We start from the raw sequence: 23,960 nt of genomic DNA, 5'->3' as shown, positions 1-23,960 counted from the left end.
TGAATCCGTAGTGAATTTGCCGAGGGCTGAAACCCATTGGCAAGACAATGTTTCAATTAATTTTCTATTATTTTTAAATCTGCAGATGTAGAGTTTTTGGTAGCTCATGATACAGATTTGTTAAAATAAAGCTATTCATCAACAATAATACTTGTTCATAAGTGAAAATCTATAAATACGGAAAAGCAGTAGAAACAAAACGAATGTCCTGTACTTCCACTCCCTAGAGATAAATCGTGTTAACATTCTGGAGTGTTTCCTTTGCTTTACTAGAAAGCCTGGGCTTTGTCATAGTAATAGAGGGATTCTTTCCTCCCAAAGTTATGGAACTTTGAAAAACTTCAGCAAATTAGGGGATGCTTTGATTAAATGTAAAAGAAAGCAACGCATCCTAACAGGTGTTACTTATTCTTAAAGAGATTAAGATAACCTGGAAATCCCTGGTGCCATCCAGGCTGTTCTCAGACCGACAAGTTTGTTTCTAGCATTGTTCCTAGCAACTATTCATGCTTCAGATTTAATAAACTTAAGGAACTTCCAGGCAGTTGACAGAAACCATGGCCATTGCTTTACCCTCTCCAGTGTTTAGGAAGCCTTGGCTCATGGCTCCTGTGGTCTCAGGGCAGGCTGTCCTTGGCCAAAGCACGATGGCATCAGTTTACCACCACACTTTTTCACTTAAGGAACATTGGCATGCTTGACATGTGCTGAGTCTCTGCTTCTCTGTGATTTTACAGAATAACTCCCTGCTCTGGAGGAAGTCATGGGTTGCAGGGGAAGGCAGCATTCAGGCATACCTTGTTTTATTGTGCTTCACCTATTGCACTTTGCAGATAGCGTATTTTTCACAAGTTGAAGGTTTGTGGCAACCCTGCATTGAGCAAGTCTATCAGTGCCATTTATCCGAAAGCATTTGCTCACTTCCTATCTCTGTGTCACATATTGGTAATTCTCACAACATTTCAAAATATTTCATTATGACTCGATGAAATCTCAGATGATGATTAGCATATTTTAGTAATAAAGTACCTTTAAGGTATGTGCATTGTTTTGTAGACATAATGCTATTGCACACTTAATAGACTACAGTATAGTGTAAACATAACTTACATTGTGAAAACTGATAAAGGGAAGCCTCACTGACATAGCATCAGGAGGCCTGCAGGAGAGCTTTCATGCCCACCCCTCCTAGTCTATAGCAGACCCCACAGGGAGGAAGAGACAGACACCTTGCAACTCCTATCGTTTTGGCTACTTTACCACCCAGTAGGTGGAGGGAAGAGTTTCTGCCTCCCGGAGCAACAGGCTGGCAACAGCCCAGCCAATGAAAGACTGTTATAATTCAGCCAATGAGCAGTCACCAGACATGGGACTCCTAGTTTTCTTTAATGAACTTTTTGCTTATAACAGTCCCCAAACTTGCCCCCTTTCTCTATAAAAGATCACTCTTCTTTGTTCTGACAAGCTTATGGTTTTGCCATAGCTTGCTCATCCCGCATTGCAATTCTGTGCTATTCCCAAATAAACCTATTTTTTCTGGTAAATAACTGACAGATTTATCTTTTTGTTTTTTATTAAGGTATCATTGATATACAATCTTATGAGGGTTTCACATGAGCAACATTGTGGTTACAACATTCACCCAAATTATCAAGTCCTCCCACACACCCCAAGGCAGTCACTGTTAATAAGCGTAGTAAGATGCTATTGACTTAAGAGTAAAGTTTTTTGACTTAAAAGTAAGTTTTATTCTTAAGGTTAACATCATACACTGGGAAACCAAAAAATTCACTTGACTCGCTTTATTACGTATTCACTTCATTGCAGTGGTCTGGAACCAAACCCGCGGTATCTCCACGGCGCGCTCCTAGGACCCAGCGACTGTAATGTCCAGTACACTGACCTTCTTCCTATGTTGTTCCAAGATGCTGTGGGGTTTTGAGGGCAAGGAAGGAAGTAGGACTCTGCCTTGCTCTCTGCTGGGACACAAGGAAAGTTTTTTGGTTTGCGGTTTTTTTTGTCTGTTTTTACAAGAGGAACACCAAACATACTTTATTGGCCCCAAAAAGTGGTCACAACAAGGCATAGTAGGCAGGAACATACATCAGCAGTCAAAGGGTTAGTATTGCATACAAATACAGTTTCTCTCTTTTGTAGCCTTGGCAAAAGCCATAAGGATGTAAAATAACTTTCTGTAGCAGCAGGTTAGGAAGCTGAGGAGCACTCGCCAGGAGTTCCGAGTGTATTAACAAAAAGACACAAGAGTGGATTTGACCGCTTTAGGGCCAAATGTCTAGGACAGAAATGTAAATTCTGTTCAATACTAAGAAGCAAACACTAGAACTTGATATTTACTTCCAAAATAGCTCACTCAAGCAGCACTGTGTACTATTTCAAGTGACGTAAAGGTGCTAAGCAAACTTATTTACAGACACAAGAGTTGTACCACACCTTTAAATCTGCAATTGAGGTTTCAGATTTTTCCATTAAAATTACTGCACTGAGATCCTATAAGTTGTCCATGAGCAATTCAGCTATGAGAGTTTCCACCAAGGAGATCAATACTGCCATCCAAATTATTAATTACCGATCGACAATAATCTCAACAGGAGCAAGCACTGTAGTTATCACTCTCTGACTTGTTTGGGCATCTGCTAGTCTAATTGTCTTCATGTTCCACCAGCTCCTCATGGGCACGGGAAAAGATCCAACTTTAAGGAATCAATTATTAGACTGCAAATGTCACCTTAAAAAAAAAATCACAGGATACATTGCAGCAGCTATTCAAAATGTCTCTTTTAATTTAAAAAATAATTTAAATTTTATTTAAATACTTAGGCCTTTAAGATTCTACTACCAAATTTATAAACTTGAAATTTTAAGAACTACTATTTAGAAAACCCAGTTTACCTAACGGTAGCTTTTGCAGAAGAGATTAAAAGACTGAGTATGAACTGTTTCAACATTTATGTGAACTGTGCTATGCCTTTATGGCCATAAAATTGCTTTTTTTTTTCCCAAGGAAAGCAGTCTTTATTTTTTGGACTTCCAAAACTTAATTTATCATATCAACATCACTACTTTTAGAAGGTTATAGAAAAAATTCTTAGAAAAAAATTTCAAACAGCCGCAGTTGAAGTATTCATCCAATATTAATCATTAATTCTTCAGTAAAAAATAGAATTCTTAATAGCAAATGCCCAACTTGCCTCACTCAATTACTACAGCCATTAAAAACCAACTGCTAGCTAAGTCAACACAATATTTTTGTAGCCTTCCTGAACACCCACAGCTCTATCATCTGTTGTCTCAATAGGCATCACATTTATCTAAGTAACAGCAGATCACACACAACAGATACTAACACTAAGCTTACACACTGTGCTGAAAAAAACTAACACTTATGTGGGCTTGCTACAAAGTGTATTGTCTGATGCACATAAAAGCAGATCTTGTTAATTAATGTCTTTTCAGGACAGGAGAGTTTACTTTGCCTTCCCTGGTTCTTGTTCTAACAGTGAACACTAACTTTTTGTTTATGACATGCTTTGCAAAAATATTTTAACACTGATGGTAGAGGAAACCCATCAATTCCATCATACGAAGAGCATCTGCAGATGCCTCCATGGCAGATACCTTGCCGGCTCAAAGGCAAGTCCTTCTAGTGATAGAGGAAGCAGTGGCTCAGAGAACATGTAAGAGCTGGGGTCTTTCCAGTCCCAAAGTCCTATTACAGTGGATGAGTGAAATATGCACAAATTGTACTTTAATCAAATTAAAGCTGTGGTTCCACCATTCAATTTGGGCATGCAGGAATCTGTTGTCGTGACAGAAGCTCATAGAGAAGAGGTAGTCCTCTCACTCAGAGTCCCTGAACAAAAATATGCTTCAGTTTTCCCTTCAAGAAAAGCTTCTGCTTCCTAACAGTCCATCACTCCTCAGTCACAGAGGTTTCTTGTAATCTGAAGCAAGTCATGCATAAGGGTGTGTATATAATCAACCTGTATATGGGCTTTCTAAGCATCCTGTCTGCTAACATGAGCATGGCTGTCTCCAGACACCTGACATTGCTTCTACCTACATGACTGCAAACACAGAGTGCTTGTGTCCTCTTCTGAGTCACAATTAGCCTGTGGAATTGCAGAATTCTCCCTGCTTATTTCAGTTATTCCAGGAGCTATCTTTGGTCCCAGTTTATATAATGAATTAACCTATGCAGTGGCTTCAAATGTGTGTATTTGTGCATTGGGGAGGGGGGTGGTCAACCCCTTCTTTAATACTAAGCAACCTTCTCTCCCTCTTGATCTTGGTTATCTTCCAAAGATAGATCAAATGTATCAGAAAATGTTGAATGTGGGCTCACAGAGGTTATATGCTATTTAATCAGATGTCATCTGGGGGCTAAAGCTGAGCCACAAGGAAAAGGGCATTTCTCAAGCATTAATTTGGAAAGGTATATTTTTCTTTTATGACAAAAGAGGGGTTTTGACTCCTTGTTTTAAATTCTCATGGGAAAACACAAGCCCACAGTATCCTGCAACCTTTGTGTCAGAGAGCAACTTTCTGTGATTTGGCTGGAAACGCTGTCCCTGTCATGTAAAAAGTTGACGCCAAACTGCCTCTCTTTCCTGAAGTCCACTTCTAGTTGTACCAAACTTTTTATCAGTGTCGAATGAACTGTGTCTTTGTACAACAGGAATGGTTTTGTTTCCATGGAGCATGTCAAGAGTAGGAATCTCTTTTTGTAAGTCTTGTCCTGGCATGACATACATATCATTATCCATTTTAATGTTTATTTCAATAATCTGAGGAAATTCAATGGCACAATTTTGGCTTCTCCTTGAAGAATTCCTTAAAGGCTTATTCCCAGTCGCAAGGCAACATTTTCCCTTAAAGGACTGCTTGACTGAAGCAGCTGAGTCTCCCGTATTGGTGTTTTCCTTTGACAGACCCACAGCTGTTGGCATTTGCGTTCACATTGTCACTGCCCTTCCTCCCTCATGACCAAGAGATTCTGACACCTGTATTTGAAGTTGTTCCATATTTTCTCCATCTTGCCCATTAGTTATAAGACTGTGGCCAACAGCAAGCAGGGATTTGTTGGGGAGGATTTCCTGGGTGGGGCTTTGGAAGGACAAGAGCCGTGATGTAAATGTGTTGTTCTTCTGGTCACAGATCCCAGTGATGTCCCCACCCTGCTACACCCACTGAAACTTGCCTCCTGGTTTTCATTCCTCCCGTAGAACCTGACTCTGTGACATCTTGATATACCTTATAAATGGTACATGGGAGACAGAGCAACTAAGAAGACCCCCATTCTCCACTCCATTATTACCCAGTAGTACCCCTTCTCTTCCAGGTAACACATGTTTTTCTATCAGTGGCCTAACACAGTCTAAGGTATAACACTTACTAACACTTCACTGTGTGTCCGGCTCTGTTCTAAGCTCTTCACAAAAGTGGACACATTATTTTGAACAACAGCTCTATGAGGTAGGGCTGTTACTACCCCTCTTTTCCTAATGAGGAAGCTGAGGTACATTAAGGCCCACTGCCCTGGATTCCACGTGAGGCCCCTAACTTTACCATTTTGTCTACTGTTTAGCATCTGTAGCAGTGGGGGTTCAGGTTGAGTCCAATAGTGAAAATTTCTGGCCTCCTAAGAAGAAGGGTGGTGCCACCAAATGGAAAAGAAGCAAGGGTCAAATGAAGGACACTTTGATGTCCTGAGTGGGTGCAATGGCGCAGATACTTCACCTGCTTTATCATATTGAATTGTCACCTTCTTAAATGTCACTCCTTGAGGTAGACACAATATCCTTTTTACCCAGGGTAAGAATCTAAGACCATGAGTTTGCCCAAAGTCACAGCTATTCAATGTCAAAGTCAGAATTCAAACCCAGGTTGGATACCAAAGAGTAGGCCTTTTCTCTACTCAGTGCTGCTTTGATTTGGGGAAAGGTAGCCTTTTGGTGCCTTTTAACTGAGACCCAAGTCAGCGCACTGAGTCTGTGTTTCTGCCTCCTCCCGTGTCCCTATACACAAACCAGACACCTGTGTATGTTTACATTCTATCATAACATCCTACAGATATTCCCTGAGTGCCTACTACGTGTTTGACAAATTACAGCAGTGAACAAAAGTCAAATATCCTTGCCTTTACGGAGCTATCATTCCAAGTAGTGGTAGGGACAGAAAAAAAACAAAACGAAGCAAAGGCCTCTCTCCCTCCCCAAAGAATCATTCTCAGGTACACTGCTAGCAGGTGCATTAAACTCTCAGAGGTCCAGAGAAATGGACATAATTGAAATACTGGTGTCTGAGTTAAGAAAGTGAGTAAGTTTAATGACTGGGTAACACGTCTTTTTTTTTTAAATTTTTTATTAAGGTATTATTGATATATACTCTTATGAAGGTTTCACATGAAAAAACAATGGGTAACACGTCTTTTTGCAAGTCAGATGATTTCCAATCATTTGCTTTTGACGAAAATAAAATAAGACCTGGAATTGTCAGCTGATGAGTCACTAAAATAAGTTTTGATGATGATTACTACGTGATTTTTTAGCACATTATTTGGAAGGAGTCCCAAAAGAACTGAATGATTTTGCTATAGCACAACCCTTTCCATTCCCATCTATTGCTTTCTTAGCTATTTCCAAAAATAATAAGAATGGAATAATAGGACTCATTGAGAAAAATCACAAACAATTGCATTGAGATTCATTTGCAATAAAAATTCATTTATCAAAAAATGATGCTCTACATTATTTTGATTAATTATGCCATAATAATACTTGTAACAATAGGGAAGAAACTTATTAGAGGATTATGACCTCAGGAAATGTTTTTACCAATTAAATTTCAATGAAAATGACATTTATGTGGCAGAGAAGTATACTAGGATGGTCAATAAGAGATTGTCAAGCATAAAATTATATTACCTGCAGATAAACATCTGTGAGAGTAAAATAAAATACAAATACAAGTTCAAGGAGAAAAGGGGGTAGTGTAAAATTTCTTATAGTTAACAGAGTGATTTTACTTTTTCCACATATGTAAATGGTGATGGTGAGTATCGAATTGCTATAATATTTAAATTCCATTGGATGGCATTCAAACCTGATGTCATACATTTAAATTGTCTATTTCTTTTCCAGTTTGCATGCTGTCTTGCCAGTGGGTTTCAGCCCTGGGCAAGTTCACTATGGATTCAATGTGACCAAAGAAAATGACAGCAAACGTTCTTTAAAGTGAAAGAGTTTATTACCCGGCTTGTTCTCCCGGCGGTAGGTCGAGCACTAGCGTCTCCGCCTCCACCCAGAGCACTGGGCCAGCTCTCTATATAGTGCAATAATAGCTTATTTCCTAAAGGTGTGGGAGCGGTAGCCTAGCAACAGGCCAGTTACATCATCAGGTGGTTTAAGTTCAGTGAGGATCTGGTCATAGGAACCCCAACTTCCCCACACATGACTTTTATTTAATTTTCTTGCCTGGTGACCCTGGCTAGAGTCTTCACTACTATACTGAGTAGAAGTGCTGAGAGTGGACTTGTCCTATTCCTGATCTTAGACTAATCTTATTCAGTCTTTCGCCAATAAATATGTTAGCTGTGGGTTTTTCATGGATGCCCTTTATCAAGTTGAGGAAGTTCCCTTCTATTTCTACTTTGTTGAGTGCTTTGCATGGGGGTAGCCTTAAAAAGTCGTTTTAGTGAGTAAAGGAGCAAAATATTTGAAAGCTTAAGTTTAAGTTCCTTAGATGCTCTGTTCCTGCTAAACCCCCAGCACCAAGCACAGTGCCTGCACATAGAAGGGGTCCAATAAACATTTGTGGAGCAAACTCTCTCCCACCTCCCCCCTTGCATTTTATTCTGCGGTGATTCTGTGTTGTTTATGGTTCCCCCACATACCATGTTGTCTTCTCTGGCTGGCGTTTTCTTTCTCCCTTCTGTTCCCACTGATACCTGTTCATGCTTTCTAACTCTCCCCAAGTGTCATCTCATTCAGGAGATGCCTCTGTCCTCATCCTTCCTCATATCCTGAGCTGAGTCGGCCTCTTCTCTGTGCTCCTGTAGACTTTGTACATCTACTATTGAGCACTGTGTTATTTATTTACATGTCCATTGCCCACTAAAGTAGAAACGTGTCTTGCCAATGGGTTTCAGCCCCGGGCAAGTTCGCTATGGATTCAGTGTGACCAAAGAAAATGACAGAAAACGTTCTTGGGGTGAAAGGTTTATACCCAACTTATTCTCAGGGTGGCAGGTCAGTCACTAAACTCCCATTCACTCAGAGTGAGTCTGCATGCAGCAAGCTGGTCTCTGCCTCTGGGCCCTTCTGTCCGCACAGCCATCCCGCACAGCCGTCCTCTGAGCCTCTGCACAGTCGTCCTGCACAGCCATCCTCCGGGCCTCTCTGCACAGCTGTCCTGCACAGCTGTCCTCTGGGCCTCTGCGCTGCCACCACTCCAGCCTCTGCTCTGCTCTCCTGCAGCCTTCCAGCCCTGCCACCGTGTCATGCCCAGAGCATTAGGCGGAGCTCTTCTTATAGAGTCACCAGCCATGTATTGCCCACAGGTGTGCAGTGAGCTAGTCAACCAGGGCCAGGTGAGAATCCTGGCCACAGAAACTCTCATTTTATCCACAAAAGGTAATATGATTTGTGGCTGAGAGTATGGACTCAGAAGCCCATTGCCTGAATTCACAACCTTGCCTCTCACTAGTATGGGTGACCTTGGTTGTGCCTCAGTTTCCTCATCTGTCAAAGAGAGATGGTAATAATGGTACCCATCTCGTAAGGTTGACAGTTAAGGGAAAACAGTCTCTTAAACAGTAATTGTTATGTAAGAGACAGTGATTAAGTCTTATAGGGCAAGGCCTACATTTTTCCTTGTCTGCTTCTCACAGCCTTAATCTAATGCCTGGCCTGCAGTGGGTACTCAATAAATGTCTGTCATGAGGTGAGCATTGCAGAAACTATCTGAAAGAAGGAAAAGAAAAGTGGATTTGACAGTACTTAGCAGGTAAACCTCAGAACCCAAATTTGTAAACCATGTCGCCTTATCTAAGTATTTCCTAAACTGTCTTCACTCTGACCCTGAGATTGCCAAACTGGAGAACTTAAATCCCAGTCATTATGGAGCTCCTCTCACTACAGTCACATAAGAGTCTGGGTGGATTATGCACTGCTCAGAAAACGGGAAAGACTTTTAATCTTCAGCCCATTATTGTTATCGTCCAAGTTTGCATGGCCCCCTGAACATGTTAAATCTAGCAGAGCATCTTGCCTGACCTGGCAGCCTCATAGGGGTAACCCATCCCATGATGTTTAAAATGTACTTTAGAATATTTTGGCATTCATCCTAGAAACCAAGGCAAAAGAAGCATATTCTAAGTGAAGATGTTTAAGAAAGTTCTTCTGGTACTTACATAAGCTTAGGTAGGATCCAACTTGTCCCTGTTTTGGCAACTCACATACAGGGCATTATAAAACTTTCTTATCCATTCCCCTAAAGTAAGATTTCCCAGATTGCTCCTTCTTCTTCTTCTTTTTTTTTAATTGGCATTTTCAAGAAGTCCACTTTTTCCAGATAAAATACCCAGGCATATCAAAACTTATGGTAAAGACAGGATAATAGGTGGTAGTTACTAGAAGTTGCACACAGGTGCAGCTTGTGTTCTAATCAGCAAGTGTTCCCAGGCCAGCAGCGATCAGCGAACATTCTAATCAGAAGGTGGCTTTCACAAAGTGTCTCAGAGTAATCGAATACTACAGATTTCTCCAATGACAGCTCTTTAATAACATCCACTAGATAAATTAACAGGCGACTCCCTTCACCAGTGCAAACCTGTTTCTGATAACACCTCTGGCATCGATCAGGACTGGAATAGCATAACAAAGTGTAAGGGAGACTCCACCTCTGGTTGCCTGATACCAACTATGTGGGTGACAGAGTCCTTCCTCTGTGGTATCGTTGCCCCTGCTTTGAGTAAACCTCTCATTCATGCTGTGACCAAAGCATCCAGAAGGACAGAGGTCTCACAGAACTTACTTAGTTTCCCCACCCCACCAAACCAAGGCTTTATTCTTTTATCTCCTGCACCTACTAGTCCCAACCCTTCTTTCCAGTACAATTTCCTTGTATAGCATAAGCTTTTATAAAGCCAGAAAGAGGGTTATCTCGCAGCTTCTGTTCTCCTGCATCACCAGTGACCAAGGAGCCCAATAGGCTGACTTACTTGCTTGGAAAGTGCTACATGCTTTGGGTGTATCCTATAGACTGCTCAGACGGGCTGTGCTGGATACTCTCCGCTTGCCCTCCCAATTCACCCTCCACCCTTCCCTGCCCTGCTGTGCCCTGGGAGGCTGGCCTGCAGGGACTGCATCACCCAGGAACCCCTGCTGTCAATGGACCGCACTAGCCTGAAAGGATGAGAGGAGGAAGAAGTTGGCTATTCATTTTCCTTCTGGCCCATGGCTATGTCCCCTTATCAAAGGGCACAGCTGCTGTCTGGCAGCCCTTTCGTATCACTACAGTTCTGATACAGGTTCAATTTGTGTCCCCATAAAAAAGATATATTGGAGTCTTTAAACCCAGAACACCAGAAGGTGATCTTATTTGGAAATAGGGTCTTTACAAAGGTAATCAAGTTACAATAAGGCAATTAAGATGAGCCCTAATCCAATATGACTGATACTCTTATAAGAAGAGGAAATTTGGAAACAGAGGGAAGATGATATGAAGAGACATGGAGAATATGGTCATTTACAAGCCATGGAAAGAGGGGCAGATCCTTCCCTCGCACAGAAGAAACCAAACAACCAACCTTTATTTCAGACTTCTAACCTCCAAAACTATGAGACAATACATTTCTATTGTCTGTCACCCCACTTGTGGGACTTTGTTATGGCGACCTTAACAGACTAATACAAGCTCATGATGGGTTCTGATGACACTGGCCTAGGGTGGTAAAGCCTCCCGCTGTTACTAGTCCCTGGTGCCTTGTCAGCCCTTCTTAGTTTCCCTTAACCCTGTCCACACTTCAATCTGTTCACTCAATTCTCTTCAGTTATTCTGTTGAACGTGCCATGTTTCCTGATACTCAAGCCTAAAATATAATTATTTTTTCCCAATATACTTCACAAAACTATCAGAGAGTCAAAATAAAGTTCTACTGGCGTTCTCTAATTATGCAGACACTTCCTGCGAATCTTACATCACTCAAAATAAAGCATCTCTTGTATTTTCACTTTCTTCTGTTGTCCATTTCATCTCATAGGAGATTGAAGCCATAACAAGAAGTGATAGTTTGGATTTAATTTAGGGCAAAACTTTGGACAAAGTATAACGGTGAGTGGTAATCAAGCAGGGAATATTGTGTGTGATGAAACATGTGTCCTAAATTTTAGGTGATCAGGTTTCACAGATTTCAAAGAAATATTAGGAAAGATGCCAGGGGAGTCTTTAAAAGTTAAGTTAGCTCAATAGGAATAGGATCCTTTCAGAAATTAAATTCTGACGCTGCCCATGAGCAGCTCATGTTCTTGGAATAATTCTACTTTTAAAAGGACCTGCAGAAAAACAATTGTGGGAGAAGGGTATTCATGTAACAGAATTAATGCCAAAGAAAGGTCACCGCTTTTTAGAATAACTTGTTCAAGGGTGAACAGGAAAAGCTCTGTGAAATTGGGGGAGCAAAGTGATTTTCAAAGCTACATTTAAAGCAAGAAACACAAAAAAGGGTATAGGCTTTAGAATAGGGGTAGAAACAAGCTAGCATACATGAACAATTATAGAGAATATAGAAATGCGGAGAACAGAAGCATGCTGAGAGATGTGGGAAAACATGAAGAAAAGGAGAAATAGTCAATTCTGGGAACTCGGTCCAGAGAACCTGACACTGACCCTGGAAAAATTCTCAATGAGAAAAGATCGTTAGTAAGCTATTAGAGAGGCAATAGTCACTCAGAGTCAGAACAAGTATGACCAATTCATGCTAAGCTAAACTTATTTCCCTCTTGAAGGGTCTGCCACAACCCATTTGGGTTTTAACACAGCTCTCATGTTGTCCCTCTCAGAGTTTTTCTCTCTCATTCAGACCTTTCTCATAAACTGCACGTCATTTACTCTTTGGTTAGATAAATATTTGAGTGCCTATGTGTCAGACACTGTGCTATGCACTGAGGATGCATCAAGAAAACCCAAACAGGGTCTCTACCCTTTAGAGTTTACTTCCTGGTGGGGAGTACCTTCCAATTCTGGGACTTTTCCTTGGCCACCAGCTCTCTCCTGTCTTTTTTAAACCACACGTGGTTTTCCTGAGCTAGCAGAGTCCTCAGACTCCAGGGTTTCACTGTCTGCCCAGCCTCCTTTCCTTCTCAAGTACCGAGTGGGGAACAAACTGGGTCGCATTTTTCCTTGGCCACCAGGTGTTGTCCTCTTTTGCAATATGTCCATAAATGCTATCACTCAGGTTCCATGCAACAAATATTAATTACCTAAATTCCAAATTTGGCAAACCTACATTTCCAGCCTCACGTTCCACTTCCCTTCAGTCCTTACCAACCCCTGCCTCCACCCAAAAATTTCCAAATCTTTGCCTTTGTGCTCAATTGATTTTCTCATTCAGGAATGCCTGACATCTCCACCTATGGAAATCCTACATATTTCCCAATATCCAGATGAAAAGCTGCCTCCTCCCTGGCTGGATTTAATTACCTTGTTCAATAAAACCCCGCCTTAATGTTTGCTGTATGGCGCTTTACAGAAAAACTTTTGCTAACCTTGCTTTACAGTGTGTTTGATGATTGAATAATTGGGTCAGGGCACCAAGATTCTGAGTACATATGCCCTCCAAGTTTAAGCTTCTTTGTATAGTGAAGGTAATAACCATCTTACCTTTAAGTTATCATGAACATCAAATGAAATAACACACTTAGAAAAGTATAAAAACATCCTACAAAACACAATTGTTTTTATCATGTACTGAAAAGATAAGGTGGTGAAATGAGACAGTATTATTTTATTCTCCCCCTTCCTTCCTTTACAGCCTTCATTTAAACTCTAAATTTTAAGAGAAAATTTACTTTATTAAAGTTTCCACTTTTTAAGTGACCATAGGGTCTCAGGTTCCTGTCCAGTTTTCTGTGTTGCTCGCACTTACTTCTGTTTCTCACATGTAATTTCTCCCCGCCCCCACTTTATTATTATAGTATCCCCATTGGCCTTCACAGAATCTCAGCGGGGCAACTGAGATACGCCCGGTTAATCCATTTTACAGACCGGGAAACTGAGGCCGATTCCAGTTGGCTGCGGAGCTCTGACTGAGCGTGCAGGGGCTCTCAAAGCCATGCTCTTCACTTTTCCTAAGGGCAACCACCCAGCAAATAGAACAAACCCGACTTTGCCAGGCTTCCAAACTTGGTTCTCCAGCACCACTTAGCATGCACACTCGGGGTTCTTTCCTTCCCACCATTCCATTCTTTACTGCTCCCCACCCCCCGCTTCTCGGGAGCAGGTGGTAGGCTCCGCGCTCAATGCGCAGGCGCGCGCCATCGTGGGCCGGGGGCGGGACGGGAACGGGGGGGGGCGGGGTGAGCGCGGGCTCGGCTTGGGGCCGCGGCGGGAGCGGGAGTCACTTCTACTCGATTGCGCAGGCGCCTGGCGGTTACCGGTCTCGCAATGGAGCGGAAAGGTGAGCTGTGGAGCGGCCTTCGCCACGAGGGGCAGCGGCCACCGGGGCAAGGCCCCGGTCAGCACCAGGAGCGTCGTCTAACCGCCGCAGTCCGGTCCCCGGGCGTGCGGCCCCCCTCCACTGAGGTGGTGCCGCCCCGCAGCCCCCGCCTCTGGGCTGCCGGTCTGCGCCCCTCCGCGCCGGCAGTCATCGCCCCTTGTTCCCCGCCAGGCCAGCCCGCGCCTTGGGGCCACTGCAGGGCCCGGCCCTGGGCGGTCGAGGCAGAACCCCGCCCGTCAGCTCCCTGACCCGACTCGAGCTCCCGCCGGTGCAGCCCGCCTGGGCGCTGCTCTGCGCCCCGTGGGCCGCCAGACCCCCGACCGGCCGCCTTGCTGAAGCTGCGGCGCTTGCCCTGGAGCCGCCCCTCAAGCAGGCCCTGCTCACGGGCCTCCCGCCCCTGCTAGGTCTCCACCCTCACCTTGGTCGCCTCCTTTTCTCCACATTCGCCCTTCATCCATCCCTCTCTCCTGCAGTGCTTGCGCTCCAGGCCCGAAAGAAAAGGACCAAGGCCAAGAAGGACAAAGCCCAAAGGAAGTGAGTCTTAAACCCCAACATCCCATTCTTTGGGTTTCCTCCCGCACCTCCTCTCCTCTGGTTTCACGTCTTGACCGTGCACCAGGTTTGGGAGCCGTGCAGTCCCAGCCACATGGCCTCGGGGCGGCCTTGGAGGGTCGCTCTTCGTGAACCATGCGCGAGGGACCTTCTGTTGGAGTCCCCAGGCCTGCTGGAAAGGGCTGTTGCCGGACGACCGGAGCTGGCCCCGTATATTTACCTACCCGACTCCAGAGGGGCACAGGCCCCCCCTCATTGGGGCCTCTCTATGGAGCTGGTAGATCGTTATCAGTCTGTTGGTGAACTCTGTTCTTTTTTACATACCTTCTTCCCAGCGTCGTAACTTGCCTCCTATGTCTGTAGGGTAGGCCGTCAGATAATTCTTGAATGAATTTTCTGCATTTTGATCTGCGAGCCACACGCTCTCCTTTATAGAAGAGGGCATGGAGCCTCCCCCTGGCTTTGTCAACTTTCTGCCTAAAGTCGCATCGCCTTCCTTGCCGCGTGCGGGCAGACCACTGTGTATACAGCCAGGTTCTGTTACTGCTTCAATTCCCTCCAAACCTCAGGTACTCGCAGTGAATGCAGATACCTTCCGGATTGGGCATCACAGTAGTGATGGGAAAGTTCTTTAGCCAACACTGCTGGTGATTCTGGTTTGGTGTATTAGGCCACACGTTCGGTTTTATAATTAGGGTGCATAACCGTGGTTTAGCCCTATTGTGGGAAACAACAAAAGTTGGTCTCAGTTTAGGAGAAACGGCCAGTAGAGGGCTTCTGCAAGTGAGGCTTAGTCTAAAAAACTTTTATCTTGTACTAACGATTGTCTTGGAAATTGTCTTTTAGATAAATTATTTTCAGGGAAAAGATGCATATTTTTCTTGACCCTTTTCCTTTTACTTGATGTTATGTGGAGTTGTATACTGAGTTGTATTCTGGGCTGATAAAACGCATTTCAGAGGCTTTCCTAGGTTACCTCTCTGAGTGAAATTACCGGATGGGAAAGGTTTGTGTGTCTCAAACAGGCTAATGTTTGAGAGGAGCACGTTATGACTTATGTCAATACAGCTAAAGTGGTAGGTGACCTCCAGTCTTGTTCCATTTCTTTCAACTGTCTTCTGAAAGTTTTTATTTTGTAAAATGCTCGGTAACCACCTGATTTTAAATGAGTTTATATATGTTTGTGTGTGCATTTGCCTCTTGATTATCCGTGTATGGATTATTGGAAAACCAGTTCTTAATCCCAGGTTGGTTTAATAGAAACAGCAGAGCTAACCTCATTTTAATATGCAGTGGGAATTCAAATATTACTCTTTTTTGTGTGTGCCTTAGTTTTGCTATTCCCTGTGGCCCTGAATGTGTAATAAAATGCTGTATTTTCTGCTCATGTAAGGAAGTGATTTTATTCACTGTATAGAAGTCATCTGTCTTGGTCTCTACATGGAAATTAATCTTGGTGATAGCCTGAATTAACCTAAAATTTGAAAAGTAAATATGTATAGCTGATCATATACTTTATTTTTAACACTGTATATTCATTACTTTGGATTATCTGTTACTCCTCTATTCACTTCTATGGGTAACCTATAGTTGTTTGTGTTCTTCATTATTTTCATACTTGCACGAAAGCAAGGGAATGGTACAGATAATCTAGCAGTTATTTTACTAAATCAATTTTGTACAGCTTTGACTCCTGAAAATATGTACTAATGAATCGCCCCATCTACTTTTAGTTTCAGGGATGTTTTATTTTTGTCTTTTTCAATTAGTTTTTCTTGATAATTTTACCTTTCTTTTTTCTATCCTCCAGCCTCTTTTTTAAGTAGCTGATATGTCTAACTAACTTGGTTAGAGTATTGTGTCGGAAGTTCAAGCCCAGCCTGACATAGATAACTTGACTCTGTTCATAACTCCTGACTTCCAGACATTTTGCAAAGGCAAGCTGCTAGTTTTACCAGGAGATTAGTCAAGGAGAAGGTCTAAAGAAGAAGCATGATACAGAGTTTGGACTTTGTGAGTCAGATCTGGTTTGAATTTTGATTTTGCCACTTTTTCTTAATCTGACCTTGGGTAATTTAATGTAAGTTAAAACAGTTTTACATGTTATGACTGGTAGCTCAGTCATGATGAAATCTGATCAGGACCTGAAGTTAACAAAAGCCAAGCATTTAAATGAAACATTTTAGAAACTTTTTAAAGTAAAACTGTAAAATAGCATCCTAGTAATTTAGTCACAGTTGTGGTACAGGTGGAAAGGATTTTCAGTCCCATGATTTTGTAGGTCTTGAAACTAGAATCTACATTCATGAAATAATATGCCATGGAGCTGGAGTTGTTGCTGGTATAGCAAGGTCAGAATGGGAATCCGGGGCTCCTGCTTCACAGCTTAGTGCCCTTTTGGATTTATTTCCTTTGGTTGGGTTCTTTCACGGTGGTAAAAGATATGACTTTGGGAGTTTTTAGTTTCTTATTTGAAGAAATTGTTTTCCATTTCACTTTTTCAAGCTGTACTTTTATTTAACACATTAACTAGTTGGTGATCATCTCTATTTTACTTCACAGATAAGGAAACTGAGATTTGACAGATTACTCCCCTAGAAAATTACAAAGCTAGAATTTCATTCCAGGTCTAGCATACCCCAAAGCCCTGGGTCCTAACCATTGCTATCCTCAAGTGACAGTTCCTTATAGTGTGTCTCAGAGCAAATAAGGTAGAGACTGAGTGACCAGAGGCTTCTAATAAGTAAGGTACCTCTGGATACTTGGGTGTTTGTTTAGGTAGCCTTTCATGGCCCATTGGCTGTATCTCTCAAAGAGGCCATAGCTCCATCTTCCTTTGGTCATTCAGTTTTGAATGTGTACCAGTAGTGCCTTTATGTGTTTGTCATAAGCTTTTATAAGTTTATGTCTGCTTTTGAAATATTTCTACAGAACATGATTCCAGAAGGGATTTCATATCTAATAATTTCATTCTGTAGTTTAGGAAGTTAGTTTGGAGAGTAATTTTTACTTTATTTGCAGTTAAAAAACTTTATGGGTTTAGTATAAATTTGTTAGTAAAATTATTTGAGCTAGAGAAGTGCCTTTGCTCATTATAGCATGTACTGATCTATAGAGTCAGAGTGGAGATGGTTTTATTTCTTCATTTTCCAAAAATATAATTGTTACATTGAAAATTTAGAAGAAAAATACTTTTAAATTTCCAATATTTTTATCCAGCAGAGAGTAGAGTACATAAACTTGAAACAAATATTTAAAATTAAATAGTACTGGATGCTTTTTACACTTAACAATGTACTTAGGAATTTGTTCTACATCAGTTTCATATAGTGCAGTTGTACTTTTTTTTTTAAGGTCTGCTTTATTTCCTTAAGTCTTAAAAATGTATCAAAACAGAGTTACTTCATTGTATCATAATTTATTTTAGTTCCTATTAATATACATATATATATACTTTTTAAGACAAAAATGGAATCATTGGATATACTTTTCCCCAGTTAACATTACCATGAATATTTTTCATAGCATTAAATATTCCACATGATTTTAAATGTTCCACTGTATGCTGTTTGCAGTTTTTCACAATTCATAGCTAAGATGAATAATCCTTTGGGTAACCATTGCTCACAGCTCACATCAGTGATTATTTCCTTAGGTTATATTCTTAGAAATGATTTTACCAGTGTATACATTTTAAATATTTTTAATAATTACTGTTAAAGTCATCTCCAGCAAGAGCCAGTTTAACTCCTATTCATTAAACAATTAGTTTTGAACACCTACCACGTCCCAAGCTATTTCATCCTTATGATACATCAGTGAAAGAAAAATCTCTCTGTCCTTGGGAACTTTATTTTAATCCGGGGAGACAGAATAAGCAATTGACACAATAAGTAAATTACATAGTATGTTAGGTGATAAGGTGAAAAAATAGGATTGAGGGGTGGGGATGGAGTGCAGTTTTAAACAGGTGATCAAAGCCATATTGGGAAGGAGACACTGAAAGTTGGTAAGTAAAGGGGGACTGCTCCAGTGGATTTCTGGGAGTGGGAATATTCTTGCCTTTCCTGCTAAGCCACCAGAACTGTGCAGTATTACTTGGAAAAGCTTCCCAAGTACATCTATAAGATCTGTTTATTTGCAGTTAAAAACTTTATGGGTTTAGTATAAATTTGTTAGTAAAATTATCTGAGCTAAGAGAAGTGCCTTTGCTCATTATAGCATGTACTGATCTATAGAGTCAGAGTGGAGATGGTTTTATTTCTTAATTTTCCAAAAATATAATTGTTACATTGAAAATTTAACATTTTCTGTGTATATCTATAAGATCTATAAGCTATAAGATCCGTTGTTTTAATTTATTTTATTACTACCAAGGGTGACCTTTCAGGGTTATCTGTTGGCCTGCTCCTACTTTTTTGTCCATTTTTATATTGTATTGTTGATCATTTTCTTGATCTTAAGAGCTGTTTTAATATTAAGAGTATATTTTTTGTCATGTGGCAGATTTGTCTCAACTTGTTGAAGCTTTTCGAATTTCATTTATAGTGTGTTTTGGAATGAATTGATTTTTTTTAATGTGGCTGATCTGTCTTTTGCTTTTTACCTTTGAAAATTTTCAATGTCAATTGTCTGGTCTTTAAAAAACAGTTGCATTTTTAATTGTGTATGAGTCCATTAAAGTATGTACTTGGAAAATTGCATTTCTAGAATTGCTTTTGTCAGAAATAATTTCTTGTCCTCTTTTCTTCCACAGTAAGTTTATATGTTAGTAAATTTTGTTTACATTAGTGTTTCTACTACCTGAAGGCCCAGAGGCTTGCCAAATTACCATATTCCTTTAGGTTCCTTGAAACCAACAACTTGTTGAAGTGCTAAAATGGTAGGTGCTTAGGAACTCCTTTATTGAAATGAAGAAAAGATAGATTGGTTAATTAGAATCAGTCTTTACTATATTTTTTAGACCTAAAGGTATAACTGCATCAAGTCCCCCCTCACCCCACCTCGCCCACCTTAGGTAAGCTTTTACCCCATGCTCCCCACATCCTCTCTTGCTGGTTTGGGGACTAAGTTCATTTTTATATTCGCTAAAGTATTATTTTTAATGCTTCTTTCACCATAACCGAATTAATTCCAATCAAGTAAGAAAATTCAGATAGCAAAGAGTTTTTTTTGAACTCTTCCTTTCCAGGTACAGTGCAAATAATCATTTAGCTAAGTAGAAACAGATAAACAGATACCTAGGTATATCTATAATTTGTTTTTTCATTGAATTTAAGATGATATGAATTTTAAAATACAACATTTTATGTACCATTAAGAAAAATACTACCAAGTAAATTGATACACCATTTGCTGTAAGGTATGTCTTGATTTTAGAGATGTGAAATGGAGATATGCTTGTGTTTGAATTCGCAAAATGTAGAATTCCAATGATATGTAGAATTGGCAGCATTAATGTCTTTTTAAAAGCTTCATTGGTAGTAAATTTTAAAAATATACAAAATGAGAGAATGTGGAAAATAAACATTCGTGTATCTCAACTTCAGCAGTTATCAACTATGACTAATGTTTCATCTTTATCTTCTCCTGCTCCATCTTATTTTAAGCAAACTCCAGATTTCGTTTCACTTTGTAAGATATGGACTCTTAATTTTTTAAAACATAACTACAGTACTATCACACACCTAAAAATTTTTAAACAAGTTCTTAATAACAAATTTTCCTGCTGGGAAAGGTCCTTACATTGCCATTGTTTGAAAAGTCCCTCTTGTCTTTTTATCTAGGTTCTACATGTTTGTTTAATTTCCTTGCAAACTTGTTTTTGCTAGACTGCTTCATAGGTGGTAGTGTATACTTCTGTCAGAAGGCATCTACTGTCTAGTTGACTCCTTTTTTGTGTTGTTAATGGCCATTGATCATTGCCTAGATCCATTTTATTTAGAGTTGCAAAATGGTGATATATTCTGTTATTCTTTAATTTATTAATTGTAATACTCCTGTAAAGAGAAACTTCACCTCATCTCTTTGGTTACCCAGAGAGACACTTGAGATATATGAGAGACAGGATAAATGCTTGGTAATTTTCCTTTTCAAAATAAAGAGTTGAATTCCTCATATGCTCCAACATAACCAGTAGAGATATATTTGATTATAAATACACAGATTTAAACATATTTGTGGTTCAATCTATTGTAGTTGGGGTTTTTCTGTAGCTTTATGGAGGTATGATTTATATACCATAAATTCACCTGTTTAAAGTGTACAGTTTAGTGTTAATTTTTAGTATGTTCACAGAGTTGCACAACCATCACCACAACTTAATAAGTTTGTAACATTTCCATCACCCCAGAAAGAAATCCTGCACCCATTTGGAGTGACTCCTCATATTCCCCACACTATCCCACCTCCAATCCTAGGGAACAACTAATCTACTTTCTGTCTCTGGATTTGCCTCTTCTGGACATTTCATATAAATGGAATCATGCAATTTGTGGGGTTTTTGTGACTGTCTTCTTTTCCTTAACGTGTTTTTAGTATTTTTTAGCATGTGTAATTGCTGTTTTTATCAATTGTCCCATCTTTGACCAGTTGGAGTCCTTTCATGATGGCCTCTGAATCCATTTGACTCAATCCAAGGCGTTTTTGCTATCTGGTACAACAATTTGTCCTGTTTTATCTTGTAAATTTTCTGTACCAAACCAGGAAATAGACCTTTCTCTAAGAACTCTTTTGGGAAATGGCTTTAGAGATCATAATCTGGACACTTAAGGTACTTTTTCCTACTGTGTTAGCCATTGTTTCTAGGCCTTTTCTATGATTAGAGCTAGAAAATAAGTTGTTTTTCCTTTTGAAAAAAATCATGAGTTCACGTTATACTTAAAAATCAAATGACCCTGGTATCTTTCTTCCTTCTATGATTTTGCATGTATCATCCCTTCTTCCACATCAAAATCCCCAATTCTGAACATTTTCTTCTTTCCACAGTATAACTACAAATAGTCTCAGAATGACAGTGCCAGCACTGCCACCTCCAATATGATTCCTGAAGAAAGCTAACAATTTATTGTCATTGTCAGGGTAAATTTCACTGGAGTTGTAGAGTCAAATTACTGAGTTTTAAAATTACATGGGCTAGTTCACTGCCTTGTGGTTATGTTACCTCCTAGTTTTACAGACTCATTTGTTTCATTTTGCTTTCATTTTACATCATCTTTGGCTTTTTAAAAAGTTTCCAAACTTGGCAGAATTTGGGTCATCTGTGTTCTTAGTTTAAAGTGAATATTGTATGTAATTTGTAATTGTGTTGATTTGTTCTTACAATGTGGCTTTTGAAGCATACTATGAGTAACTAAAAGGGAATGGCGATTATCAAAGGGAATGGTGATTATCAGAACATGTGGAGTGGGCCTCCTCCTTTATATCTAAGGAAGAAAAGACTTCTTTGCTATTTGCTGGTTGTCCTTAAGATGAGTCCTGTGTAAACCATGTATTTGGGTTTTTTGAGAGACTTGGCAGTCTTTGTGTGATTCTCCAAATTGTTTAGCGTTCACAACTATTTTGATTTTTTTTTTTAAACCATTTTAACAAAAGTTTAGGGGCAGGATTTGATTTACAGCCTGTGGTTTGTAACCTCTGCCATTGAGTCTTCAGGGTGAGGGTTAGGCATTAATAGGCCTAACTACCAGGCATAATACTATCACAGGCACTCTCTCCTCAAGTTGTAGTTAAGTATACAACTGTGGTTCTGTGTGCCTACTACTAGAGGATTAACTTGAGGAATTTGAAAAAGACCTATGAGATCAGCTATGAAATAGACTAGAGTATCCAGGTTTTCAATACTTTAACAAGGAATGATTTCAGGAAGTTATCAGAAACCACAAAGTAACTTAAATATGATTTTTTCATTTTCAGAGAAGTATAGTAACACTGGACACAAAAGTCAGTTGGCAGGAGCTAGATAAATAAAAATCATGTTCATTTGTGCCATGACGTGCCTTTGTTGTATAGAGGGAGATTAAGGTTAGGTATAATCCATTACTACTGGGTAATAAATTATTGGTGTCTTAAATGCCTTGGACAATATTGATAGGTATTTTAGGATAGCTTATCAAGATATTTGAGAACATTTAATGTGTATTTTGACTACCAGGTTAAGAATTGTCACCAGTAGTGATGAACACATCAATGACATGAAGTTTGGTGTTGGTACCATGAGTCATGTTGATGACCCTTATATAATATATAGTTCACTCAAATTAAAAATTTTTTGTTCTGAGTGGCTGAGCACTTTAAGCAGGCTACTGATCCTTTTGGGGTTGGTCTTGTGGTACTTTGTTTTCTGAAATCAAGGTGGCCTTATTTTATAACTGATTGTAAGTGTAATTTACAGGCAACTGCATCCTCTATTTCACTTAGCTCTCCATTGTGGTACTGCTCTTCAGCCTGTGAACCTTCTTGAATGTCCTTTTCAGCCAAGCTGTTTGATCAGAGATGTCAGGTCCTGTCTACACATGAGCTTGGTAGCAAGCTCCCTTGATACTCTTCTTCTTCTATAACTACCTATGCCTTTGAGAATAGATTTAGCAGGAGTTGTGTTTTTCATTTTTCTTTACTAGTATTAATAATGTAATGGGATAAATTAGGTAACTCATGCTTATTTTTCTAGGTGGAAGAATAACACAGGTATATACTCATGCTGTTTACCAAAAAGAGCTTTGTAGTTTTGAATCACACAGTTCTGGGTTCCCCCTTGCCTCCATTACTGTTGTTGGGTGTACTTGGACAATGTCATTTGACTTCCTTGAGTCTGAGCTGCCTTACCTGTAGATGGCAAGGTTCTGAGGATGAAATTGCATGTGAGTGCCTAGCCCAGTGCTGATCTGAAGTACTCTGGTGACTACTCACTTCCTCATGCTCTCTTCTTACCTTAGATGGGTTTATATTTACTTTTGACTTTTATGGACATTTCTTATTACTGTTCATATATTGAACTAATAGTTTTAACTCATCTGTTGGTGTTTTCTACATATATGTATCTGTATCAGGTCTAATTTGGAGTATAGTCACCTAAAGATAAGAGATAGTTTATATTTAATTATTTGTATATAACACCTGATAAACATAGGCACTCAGATTTTTATTTTGATGTTGTCAGACCCCAGCTCCAGTTTAGGATTACTGAGTTGAGATTACTTCCTGAGTATAGCTGAGAAATGAATTCAGTTTGTTAGCAAAAGAAAGGAATGATCTCCAGGAAAAATATATTTGTGAAAGATAATGGGAGAAGTTTGGCATTTATTAAGCTTCACTGTGTATATGTAGGTGCTGAAACTATCTCAAGAGCCTTATGACCTCTGAAGAGAGAAAAGTTATACAAATATGATTTCTCTGGTCTCTGTTAATTGCTAGGGTTACTGTAACAAAGTACCACAACCTGGGAGGCTTAAACCACAAAAATTTATTCTCTCACAGTTCTGGAGGCTGGAACTCTGAAATCAAGGTATTAGCAGGGTTGGTTTCTTCTAAGGACTAAGGGAAAGACCCACTTCAGGGCCCTCTCCTTGGCTTGAAGATGACCATCTTCTCCTTGTGTCTCTGCATCATCCTTCTACACATGTCTCAGTCTGTGTCCAAATTTCCCTTGTGTATAAAGACACTAGTCATATCGGAT

General features: G+C 40.1%; 2 protein-coding genes and 1 pseudogene across 2 annotated transcripts in view; 1 reads left to right on the top strand and 2 right to left on the bottom strand.

Moving 5' to 3' along the window:
- Positions 1–1,778: 1,778 nt before the first annotated feature.
- Positions 1,779–23,960, bottom strand: part of LOC118934853 (LHFPL tetraspan subfamily member 5 protein) — a 118,614-nt gene continuing 96,432 nt past the window's right edge. The window contains exon 4 of the mRNA XM_057494262.1: positions 1,779–1,976. The gene's annotated coding sequence lies outside the window, so the exon portion shown is untranslated. The remainder of the gene's footprint in view (positions 1,977–23,960) is intronic.
- LOC118917216 (suppressor of cytokine signaling 5-like) lies at positions 3,134–5,062 on the bottom strand (annotated as a pseudogene).
- Positions 13,669–23,960, top strand: part of SRPK1 (SRSF protein kinase 1) — an 82,068-nt gene continuing 71,776 nt past the window's right edge. The window contains 2 exon segments of the mRNA XM_036894739.2: positions 13,669–13,870; positions 13,873–14,269. Of these exon segments, the coding sequence (XP_036750634.2) occupies positions 13,684–13,870; positions 13,873–14,269 (584 nt within the window). The 5' untranslated portion in view covers positions 13,669–13,683.

The sequence above is a fragment of the Manis pentadactyla genome, chromosome 16, assembly GCF_030020395.1.
Source record: "Manis pentadactyla isolate mManPen7 chromosome 16, mManPen7.hap1, whole genome shotgun sequence".
Classification (NCBI taxonomy): domain Eukaryota; kingdom Metazoa; phylum Chordata; class Mammalia; order Pholidota; family Manidae; genus Manis; species Manis pentadactyla.
The sequence above is the reverse complement of the archived record's forward strand: the minus strand, read 5'-3'. Positions and strand labels throughout refer to the sequence as shown.